The sequence below is a fragment of the Acipenser ruthenus genome, chromosome 9 (genome assembly GCF_902713425.1).
Source record: "Acipenser ruthenus chromosome 9, fAciRut3.2 maternal haplotype, whole genome shotgun sequence".
NCBI classification, from domain to species: domain Eukaryota; kingdom Metazoa; phylum Chordata; class Actinopteri; order Acipenseriformes; family Acipenseridae; genus Acipenser; species Acipenser ruthenus.
Window position 1 is genome coordinate 59,358,784 of NC_081197.1, and position 11,601 is coordinate 59,370,384.

The window sequence follows — 11,601 nt, forward strand, 5'->3', positions numbered from 1 at the left end:
AAATCATTTCTCTGAAATGACATTGACGTCGCTCTTTCTCAGTCCGTACCAGTCCGGGCTGGAGTGTGACCAGCTTCAGTGCTGACTGATTGGAACACTGCTTTGTTGTGTTGTTGCTGTGCAATGGGAGCATTCAATCAGAGCTGTAACTTACCAGACGAATCCCAGGAAACAGGACTTGGAATGTCAATTAAAGACAGTGGCAAAACGGTTCCTCTTGTTACATGGTCATCCTGATCTTTTCTATATAAAAATATCAAATTCATTTTTTACAGACATTGACTGTCCTTACTATGTGTAATTAGAGGTACCTAGAATCTTGGTGCACAGATTCCTAGCTTCTGCATTGTGGGTGTAACATCTTGTGGGATGCCATTTAATAGAAATGATGTTAATATTGTCTTAAGCTATTGTTCTTTGATACTAGAAAAGTTCATCCTTAAATCCTAGAAAGGAGAGAAATGCCCAAGTTTCACAGAATGGAAACCTCTAATGCTGTTTGTAGAGAGGCTGTGATCACAGATAGTCTGCTCCTACGTTATTGTTACAATAACACTTTAAACGGCTGAATGACACTGACCTTTTTTCGAAGCACTTTTAGGTGATAGAGAGGTTAACTCAAGGATGTCAAATGACTTGTCCCCAAAAGTTGCACAGTAAGTGATTTGCTGAGTGACGCTTGTGGCATTAATCATGCACTGTAGGCCTATGCACACTGCTTCCTCCAGCAGTAATCTTGCACAAAGACGTTCTGGGCACCCAAGATAACATCAGACACGTAGAAACAGGAGCTGCATGATGGTGTTGCTTTTATTGATAAGAGGTTTTGCCCTTTGGAGGCTCTATCCTTCTCTGACATGCATACATGGTACCTGACGTGGCTGTCTCTCATTCTCCCTTTCATGTGCAATAGGTCTTTGGGAAAGGATAAAGGTTGCATGCTCCACAAAAATTGTACATTTAGGGTTTATCTAAATAAATAATGTCCATACATGACAGTGTGCTGTTTACAGTTACTTAGAAAAAATATATTGTACATTAAAACATGTCCAGAAAAAAATCGAGGTTAAGCTCTACTTTGTATAGGTGGGGTTCTGTGCTGCAATGGAATCATTCACATGGTTTAGGTTCTTAAGAAATCTGTGTTATCATAACTGGAAAAACCTACCTTCTGAAAAAGTAGCTTGTTCCATTTTCTTAATGCTACAAAATCTGCATTTGCACACAATTTCAGGTTCTAGAAAAGTGAGAACACTTAAAACCTACATTTCAGTGTAATACTCAGCAGTCATCAATACATGCTCCTCTCTTGAAACATAACAAAACATGTCAGGATTCTGTACCGGTTCAACCAAAACATTAGAAACAACTGTCAAAAGGGTAATCCCACAGAGAGGCAGAAAGGTCCTTGTTTGATAAGCTGAGTGCAAGGAGTTTCAGTTGTTCTGAAGGAATATGTGACTGTCCCTTACAACTAGCTCTTAGGGTGTGGAATTCCAGAGTCTGCTCTCCAGAATGCCTTGGAAAAGTTTGCCATGGTATTATTCCAGTTTTGCCATGCTTTTCCTCATCGTTATATATGTTTTTGCCATGTTTATTAATATGCCTCTCTGGAATTTACAATGCTTGCCTGTGCTTTACCATGCTTTCACTGTGCTTTATTACACTTTGCTGTGCCTTTACTTTGGGAAATTGATCTGGGATGGTCTGTAAAGGATGGAAAAGTACCAACAGAGCGCATATTATCTAACAGAGTCTGTCAGGTTAGCAGTCTGGCCAACTTCATTTAACCTGACCTGCAACAGGAACAGCTTTGATATACTGCCCAAGATCCCTTGCATGTCAGGTATACCATTGTGTAACATCATGTGTATACACAAGCCCTTGCTGCATGTTGCTGTTACAGTGTTACTCTTTAATTGGGGGGGGCAGCTAATGTAAATTACAGCTTGATATGTCAGTTTGCCTCTTTTTCAAAGCTGATTCTGAAAGCACAAGCAGTCTGGCCCTAGTTCTATACTCTTTCCTACTCGTGGATAAAACATTAAAATCAACTCTTATTTTGAAATAAGACTCTTCGTGTTATACTACATACAGTACAACAGACTAATAGCTTAGTTTCAATAATAGGATCATTCTTTTTGTGGAAGTAAATAGCATTTTAGTAGAGCACATGAATATTTTTTTGTATTGCTTCACATTTGAATTTGTTACGGCTTGTCCTCTTTTCAGTTCTGCCCCTTCAGAGCTGTCCCGTGTGCAAATGCTGCCTTGCTACTGCTTTTAATATGATCCGAGACAAACAGTGCTTCTATTCAGCTGTTCTAATAATAACAGCTACAGAATATAGGGCCATTGTAAGCTGTGGCGGTGGTGCTCCTAGTTCAGTATCTTGCTGTCCAATGTTTGGTGTGTCACTCTGCCGTAAGGTTTCATTGCTCTGTGCTAACTGCTTTCCTGCAACGACAGTGTCAATTTACTTTACATTTAGCAAGTTTAAAACATAAATAAACAGGGTTGGCCCTTTTCTGCTTAAAACTTTGCTTTGCTTGTGCTGGCCAGAAAAAAAATAGACAAAAACAAAAAAACACCTACATGGAATAAAGCTGTGCCCCAGGTACTGTGATTCTTATCACCTTCCCTCCCCCTCTCTTCAGGGCTAGAGAACGGATTACAAAAGATTAAACACTCCCTTGTCAAAATGCTGCATGCAGTCGTGTTACTGTAAACAGGGAGAGGGAGAGGGAGAGGGAGAGGGAGAGGGAGAGGGAGAGGGAGAGGGAGGCAGTCTTTCTTATTCCAGGGCAGGTCTTCAGGTCCTTAAGTGTTTAAATTGAACCAGTTACTCCTCTAGCCATGTACTGTCTCTAATCATTTTAAATATACCTGGCCCAGCTATATTAAACCTGTGGTAGGTTGCCCCCTCCAGGACTGGATTTGCCAACCCTTTGCTAAACGGACTCTGAAAACCGCACATAATGTTTGATTTGAAAGTTCCTTTCCGCAGGCTGTTGTGCAGGGCAGTAGGGCAGTAGAGCAATCTCCAGCTGTCCTGTACTTGCTCTTCTCCTCTGTCTACCTCTTGTCAGGGTGAATCAGTGATGATGTACAGTAGCTTGTGCACTTTGTTCTTTTGAATGGTCGTTTCCTGGAAAAGCAAAACGAAGAAGTACAGTTCATGAAATCGTATAGTATGTGTACAATACTGGCATGCCATTTATGTTTTTACTGTACTCTAGGTACTAATAATGGGCTTAGACTTCTGCTACCAGAACAGTCTTATCTTAAGCCTGCACAAAATGGGGGAGGGGGTGACAGCTTTCGAGTGCTGAAAGGTATATGGTATCTAAGGCTCCCTTTTAAAACCTTGCTTTCTATTTCTCTGCCTGGCTTCCTAAACAGGTGCTCAGTTTGAAAGCCTCGCTGCCAACTACATCCAGTCAGAAAAGCAACATAAAAACAATATCCCGATTCATACCATTTCATAACGGTGATATTTGAGTGCCTTCACGCATGGGTTGTCATAAGTTAATTACAGCCACCCCGGGAATGAGAAGCATCAGGCCTCCACAAATCTCTTAGCAACCAATCGTGTTGTTTCATTAAAGACAGTGAAGCAAGCTAGCACTTTAAACAAGCTGTGTTTCGGTATGGGGCTGGAGAGCAAGTAGAAAAAGCACTGTGCTGCTGTTACACAATATTGGAACACTGAACTTCTACTGTAGAAATCCCCAAGAAGAGGACCTGAAACACTGCTGCAATAACACAAAGCTCAGCGCTTACTTATCCCAGCTCAATTATTGCTTAATACAGTAGTTCTGTACCATTATCGGTGTTAATGGAGTGAACTGAACCCTGAAGTAGAAAGAGTCTATCAGCAGTATGCAGGTCCTAACCCTTGCAGGGTGGCTTCCCCTCTGCATCATCAACACAATGTGAATGTGCACACAGGTCTGCCAGGCTTGTGTGTTGTGTTACAGGGGAGCCTGCTGGCATCTCCCTCTTTATCTCCTGCAAATCTCATTCCTCTGCCTTGCCTGACCTCGGCAGCGACTTGCAAGGTGACAGAGCACTGTGATTGAAAGCACACAGGGATTCAGGGTGAATCCCATCTGCTGCTCAGCAGCTGGCACAGCCTCAGCATTCATGAGAGCGACTGGCAGACTCACAATCTAATGAACTCTCTGCAGTAAGTCTGTCTGCTCTGCGAACGCAGCCTGGCTCCTTTGACCTGGAGGACAGGTTTGTGGACTGTGAACCTGGAGACTTGGGTTCCATCCTTAGTCACTACATTCTCAATCCTGTGTTAAGGACACTGATGTGACTTATGCCTGTAATGTGGAAATTCAGTAGTTGAAAACCAAAACAGCTAGACTGAAGTGGTTTGCCTGTACACTCACTTCATGAGTAAACTGTTCTAATATAAGGAAAACCTTGTGCCCTGCAATGCACACTACAATAAACCAATTCAACTCACTTAAAAGCACTAAAAAGCACACAGTGTGAATTATTCATACTAAAGTTTAACTATAATGTATTATGCCTATAGTACATATACATACTGCACTTTATTTGCCCTCGGAATATAAATAGGTTCCTCATTTGTATGTACGTATTTATTTACTGGTGCTTGTGAAACCACCAGGAGAGCTTCCCCTCACAGACCTGCAAATGACTCCAAGGTAAACCTGAACTGAGGGAGTCTCCAAGAGCCAGCGTCAGTGTCTGGGGATGAGGATGGCCTGGTAGGCTTTCAGTTGGCTGCATGGTGTTTACCCTGCATGTGCCTCTCATCCTGACCTGGGAACCCCTCACACTCCCCTGGCAGCCTGTAGAGACTGCCAGTCGTGCCAGACTGTTGGGAGGGTTTTGTGATGTGGACTCTCTTCACTTGTCTCGTGGTCTGTATCGAGGCCTCCAAGGGTTAAAATGCATGGAATGTCATTATTCATTTGTATTGATTCCATCCCCTTTCTCTCCCCTTGTACCAGGCATTTCACTGTTTCCTTCTTACAGGTCCATACTTATAAAACACCACGGTGTGCATCCTCTCTGCCTTACCTGCTTGGGGGAAGAACAACCCGCCCTGAACCTAAATCACCAGTAAGTCAACTTACACGTCACACTGCGGCACATACTACTTTTATTGTGTCAGCTTCAGGCTCAATTCCTGTTACACAGCCCTAGAAATAAATGAATAAATAAATAATAACACAATAAAATAAAACCTCAATTTAGCATTGTCTGGCAGAGCTTGCTCACTATTGTAAGGAATGACCCCTGGGCCAGACAGTGACTCTCTCATAATTAGGTGTGATGACCCTCTTGTTGTGTGTGAACCTGTGACTACCTCGATCACTGTTAATCCAAAGGGTGCCATACTGTGTATTGTTATTTGAAGAGGGTGAACATTTCTTCATTTAAATGAGAAGTGTCAAGGCTGGTTTCCATGGGGTTTTTTTCGCAGTTGCTTTTCACCCAGTCATTCATCCATACCACAGTCCTGCAGTGTTAGCTGGAAGCATGGGCGCTTTAGAGTTCTTTTCTATTGTATTGTATGGCATGACAGTGTGTTTCAAGTCAGGTATAACACAAAGTACATACTCATTTAGGGCCCAAAAAAAACAAAAACGTTGTTAACTGTATATATTGTGTTCCCTCCTCTCCAGACAAACTGTATTCAAAGAACCAATATTATAAAACAGAAGTGAGAACATTTTTTTTTTTATATAACGAAAAGCTTAAAATAAAGGATTTGATCACAGTGTAATAAGGATGAAGTGGAAATCCCAGTTCTGTGTCTCTGTATATGGGGATATGATTCAAATGTATGCTTTTAACAATTCAGTAAGTAGGTGGTATATTCATATTACCTATATTATTATTATTTATTTCTTAGCAGACGCCCTTATCCAGGGCGACTTACAATTGTTACAAGATATCACATTATTTTTACTTTCCGGTCAAGAGTCTAGAGCCCTAACCACTACTCCACACTGCTTGTGTTTGTTTGTGTGTGTGTGTGTGTGTGCGCGCGTGTGTGTGTGTGGCAGGAGGCGCTTCCCTGGGATAATATAATGTATGGACCTTATTCGAGCATCATTCTGTTGGCTCTGGCCATCCATATGAATTACTTGAAATGAAGCTGCTTTGCTTTAATACCTGCAATCCTCCATGCACACGAGGTGCTGTGGTTAACCCATATAGTCCGCAATCTGCTTTATTGCTCTTCAAACTGGAAACATTTTACAAAACACGTGGACTGTAATTCTTGAGCTCAATTAAACAGCATGATGTCTGCAGCATTATACAGCAGTAACACATGACAATACATTATGACAACTTTAAATGATGCTGGTTTTCAACAGTGCTTATGAATGACTGTGCACCGAGTGCAATGTAACCTTCGTGAAGGTATGTGAGGAATGCTACACCACGTTCTTATAAAGAGTAACCAGAAACGTGGTGGCAAAGGGGGGAGATGCCTCGATTATCCATGTCTGTTATGTGATAATGCATCATTTAAATCAGGGGTGCAACACGTGCTCTCTTAATGGATTTGCAAGTGTTTTTCACCCCTTGTAGGAGCGTGCAGTGAGGCAGCCCTCCTCCCCCTCCCTCCTTGCAGCATTCCGGCTGCTCTCTGTTAACTCATGCTCTTGGTACTGTCTGCAGTAAGAGGAGGCTATACACTGGAACCCTGTTATATTCTGGGCATGGAAATATTGGGCAAACTGCATGTATAAAACCTTTTCAGGTAAACAAAATATTATAACTACAAGAGAAGTTCAAAAGAAAGAAAAATGAACACATTACCTTTGATTTGCGCTACATATTGCAGAAGTTGCAACATTTCAAATGGCTTGGTAATGTCTGGGTTAGTGACTGGTTGCGCGATACAGGAAGCACGTTTTTGACCTGTGGCAGACATAGCGGGCGTGGAAAGGGAGGCTCGAGGATAGATGGTATTGTAAGACGCGTCATTCACTCATCCTTGAATTGGTATCTACTCTGTTTAGTGACGACAACGGAAACTTGCAGTCTTGCCATATACTTAGACTAAACATACTTCTAAACAGTTTCCTTCTGCTTGTCCCACATTCTCACAAACTGTGGAGAGCCACAGCAAGCTGCAGCATATATAACACACACACACACACATCCACTAACTGCAAGTTAGGAATCAGAATATGGTTAGACTATAACGCACACTGAAAACATAATAATAATAATAATAATAATAATAATAATAATAATAATAATAATAACCAGTGGAGCACTGAGGAATGTGCAGACGGTAGAATGTATTTATTTAAGACATGTCATACATAAAGTCCCTACAATTCCACATAGCGCAGGACTGCATATATACAGTATTTTTCTACCACAGTATAATTTAATATTCGTGATGTGAGTGTTTTAATGTCTAAAGTGAATAAACACAGACGCCTATCAGAAAATATTCCCCTGGCAAGGTCCTTTTTTTTTCCAAGTGTGAAACTTTTTTTTTTAAGGCAATGTATGGGTATGTACACTGCAACTGTCTAAGAAATAATATGTGTTTTAAAAAAATGGCAACATACTATAAACACATCATAGAATATAGGCTATAGGCCTATACGTTACCCTATAATCTTAATTGTGTTTATGTTTTGTGCGTCTAAAGTTGGCTATATTATCAAACAATTAAAATAAACACTAAAGTGTTGATAAAGAATCTGTTGCATATCCTAATACCTATCTACCCGTATATGTAGGTATGCATGTATGTATGCTGCATGTTTGGGAAGCACACGTATGAGCTTTAAAAACAACACGTGTTTGTTTACCTTGCTTTTGTTTCTTTGAAGTGTTTACGTTGTCTCCGTGTTTATTTAGTGATACGCTAACAGGCTCATGACCTCGCTGCAATAAGCCTCCACCTGACGGATCTGCTCCACACTCAACCGCTCCCTCCAAGCGTGTATGGCCTCTTTAGCATCCCGTGAAGATATCAGAAAGGGTTTATCCGAAGAGTATTTATCACCCTGGGTCATATTCAGCACAAAGTCTCCAATGGCTGGCAAGAGGGTGAGGTTGGAGAAGCGGAACAGACTCTGCAATTGCTTAACGGGTTGCAATACGAGGTCCTCGTAGCGGAGGCGAATGTAATTCCGCGTCACCCATTGGGGTGCACTCCTGATGAACAGAAGGTCTTTAAGCCAGCTTTCGCAAATCACCTCCATGGCGCTGGACACGTAACTGTCAGCGCGCTGCGACCTGTTGGGCACTACGAGCCGCTTCGCGCGCTGCTTGCTCCTCAGCACCTGGATGCTCTCTCGCACCAGCGCCTGTTTCGATTTGAGCCTTGAGTTGTGGACTGCCCGGGGATCCCTGAACAGCTGAATGACCTGCAGGTTCAGAGAGGGGTTCTGCATCAGGGGCACCAGAACCCCGAGGTCCAGAACGCGCACGTCTTTGATGACGATGACGGGGTACTTTTTGCACTCTCGTTCCAGAGACTTGATGTCCATCGCTGGACACTTCTGGCAAACCGCCTCGTTTATCAACCCAATTTCGTCCTTTTTGTAAGCGGAGCACAGAGGCTCCGAACAGATCACCTTATTTTTTTTCCAGCCGAATATGCTCGCAGTGGTGAGGTTCGGACTCGCCATGTACAGTTTTAAGACGGAGAAGTCGCATCGGAAAAGCGAGCCGAGCATGTCGCGCAGTGCCCCTTGCAGGCTCTCCGCGTCCCCGGGGTACAGGGTCTGCCACATGTGCCACATCGGCTCGTACAAATAAAACACATCGGGATGCTGGTTGAATAATTCCCCTAGAAAAGAGGAGCCTGTCCTCCAGGTAGCATGCAAATAAATGAACGTTTTCGTCTTGCCTCTGTTGCCGTATTCCTCCGCCACATCGGTTTCGTTGCTGGCTTTCTCTTCTATATTCCACATCCCCATAGAGTTCTCCAAATCTGGGCACCTCTGCTTCTGCAGTCCAGATTTAAAGCGGGGGTCCGTTTTACCGTAATCCAGCATGTAGGGGATGAACAGGAGCATCACTGAGTACCCTATTATTAAAATCAAGTACTTTCTCTGCAGTCTCGTCTTCATTTCCTTTGCTGGAGAAGGGTGGACGCGCGCATTAATGACTTAGTAGCGTCCTGTCTGAACGGAGACAGCCTCTTACAGCAAACTTTTACAGCGTTTAACAACAAACTCGGCGTCAGTGTCTTAAACACGCCCACGTCATTTCAAACTAAGAGCCGAGTGGCGACGGTGCGCAGTTCACATGGGCATATTACAAGCACACCCACAATATAATCACGATTTCCATTCAGTATGAAGGTGGGTTCGTTGATTTGACAGCGGAAGAAATGGAAACAAAGTATTGCACCCAGAACAACAACCACCAAAAAGGTAGCTGTTACGGTTTGTAAACAGAAGAGTATAAATGTTGTGTAATACCGTTTTATGTTATGACCCATGTAGAATCTAAAATCAATATATTAAACTATTTTGTATAAAGGAACAAGCACTTTCCTGAAACATGCTCCTAGAAAACACCAATGAGAAGAATGAGAAGGCTGCTTTTCGCGGACAGTAGGTTCTACAGTGAAGTTGTATTTTGTCTGCAGATTCTTAGGCTGTGCAATGTGCAACTAATAAAGTTCAACCCATGTGTGTGTCCAAAACAATTCTGTTTGAAAACCGGTTTATAGGATTGTTTGCTTTGCATTTTCATTTAGGCCCATTCTGCCATCTATCAACACCCACTGTACAGTGTATAAAACAAGCAGATACATCATTGTTTGAGTACTGATACCGTTGAAATGATGGTATCCCTCTTTGAAGATGTACTTGTGTTCTCTGTTTGATGCTGTGAGTCAGGTCCACTGAATGGCACTGTGTAATTCAGAAAGCCTGTGGTGTGTATTTGCATTATTGTAATAAACGGTGCTTTTGTTTGTAAGACAGTAGATGCATTGTAATGAATGCCAGTGCCTCATCCACCACAGATTGATCTGCCCTCCTTTGTCCCCAGTCATGATCTACAGGTAGTGAAGCGAATCAGTAAAACTGTATTCCAGTACAATGCAACAAAATAACCAGCAGTATGGTATTAACAATGAAGTTACTTCTGAGATTATACTGTAGGTTAGATTATACTGTATCAAATCTACACTCCTCAGCGTCTAAGATAATACAGTACAGTAGTGTGAAATGAGGAATAGGATAGATTATACTGGATTCAAATCTACTAATGCTCAGTATAGAGCCGCTGTGGCTCTCCAGGCCTGATTTTGATCTTGTTCCTGTTTATCTTCTCATGCATACATTTAGAGTGTTAATGCAGCTTTTTTTTTTTTTTGTTTTTGTTTTGTTTTTTTTAATCTTTGTCCTTTCTATTTTTTGTGTCCTATTAAATGTATTGAGTAAAATGTCCAGATGGAAAGAACCGTCTATGTTTCTGCTCTGGGGTTTAACCCATATACTAGGACTGCTGCCTGTACAACAGATGGACTGTGCACATCACGTGTTTGTGTAACTGCCAAATAAGAATGTATTTACCTCTACTAGACTGCCATCTAGTGTAGATTCAGTGCAGTGCTTCTACTAGACTGCCATCTAGTGTAGATTCAATGCAGTGCTTCTACTAGACTGTCATCTAGTGTAGATTCAATGCAGTGCTTCTACTAGACTGCATCTAATGTAGATTCAATGCAATGTGCTTCTACTAGACTGCATCTGGTGTAGAGTCAATGCAGTGCTTCTACTAGACTGTCATCTGGTGTAGAGTCAATGCAGTGCTTCTACTAGACTGCCATCTAGTGTAGATTCAATGAAGTGTGCTTCTACTAGACTGCCATCTAGTGTAGATTCAATGAAGTGTGTTTCTACTAGACTGTCATCTAGTGTAGAGTCAATGCAGTGCTTCTACTAGACTGCCATCTAGTGTAGATTCAATGAAGTGTGCTTCTACTAGACTGCCATCTAGTGTAGATTCAATGAAGTGTGCTTCTACTAGACTGCCATCTAGTGTAGATTCAATGCAGTGCTTCTACTGGACTGTCATCTAGTGTAGATTCAATGCAGTGCTTCTACTAGACTGCCATCTAGTGTAGATTCAATGAAGTGTGCTTCTACTAGACTGTCATCTAGTGTAGATTCAATGAAGTGTGTTTCTACTAGACTGCCATCTAGTGTAGATTCAATGCAGTGCTTCTACTAGACTGCCATCTAGTGTAGATTCAATGCAGTGCTTCTACTAGACTGTCATCTAGTGTAGATTCAATGCAGTGCTTCTACTAGACTGCCATCTAGTGTAGATTCAATGAAGTGTGCTTCTACTAGACTGCCATCTAGTGTAGATTCAATGCAGTGCTTCTACTAGACTGTCATCTAGTGTAGATTCAATGCAGTGCTTCTACTAGACTGCATCTAATGTAGATTCAATGCAATGTGCTTCTACTAGACTGCATCTGGTATAGAGTCAATGCAGTGCTTCTACTAGACTGCCATCTGGTGTAGAGTCAATGCAGTGCTTCTACTAGACTGCCATCTAGTGTAGATTCAATGAAGTGTGCTTCTACTAGACTGCCATCTAGTGTAGATT

At 42.1% G+C, this 11,601-nt stretch overlaps 1 protein-coding gene across 1 annotated transcript; it reads right to left on the minus strand.

Moving 5' to 3' along the window:
• Positions 1 to 792: 792 nt before the first annotated feature.
• On the minus strand, positions 793 to 9,358 carry LOC117405202 (carbohydrate sulfotransferase 7-like). Its single transcript, XM_059030356.1, has 2 exons — positions 7,830 to 9,358; positions 793 to 3,148 (listed from the first exon to the last, which is right to left on the minus strand). Exon 1 carries the CDS (start codon positions 9,096 to 9,098, stop codon positions 7,875 to 7,877), a length of 1,224 nt encoding a protein of 407 aa, XP_058886339.1. The 5' UTR covers positions 9,099 to 9,358; the 3' UTR covers positions 793 to 3,148; positions 7,830 to 7,874.
• Between the last annotated feature and the right edge of the window lie 2,243 nt (positions 9,359 to 11,601).

Bases quoted from the DNA above. Each gene is read 5' to 3' on its own strand.
- LOC117405202 (XM_059030356.1), bottom strand. From the start codon at position 9,098: ATGAAGACGAGACTGCAGAGAAAGTACTTGATTTTAATAATAGGGTAC.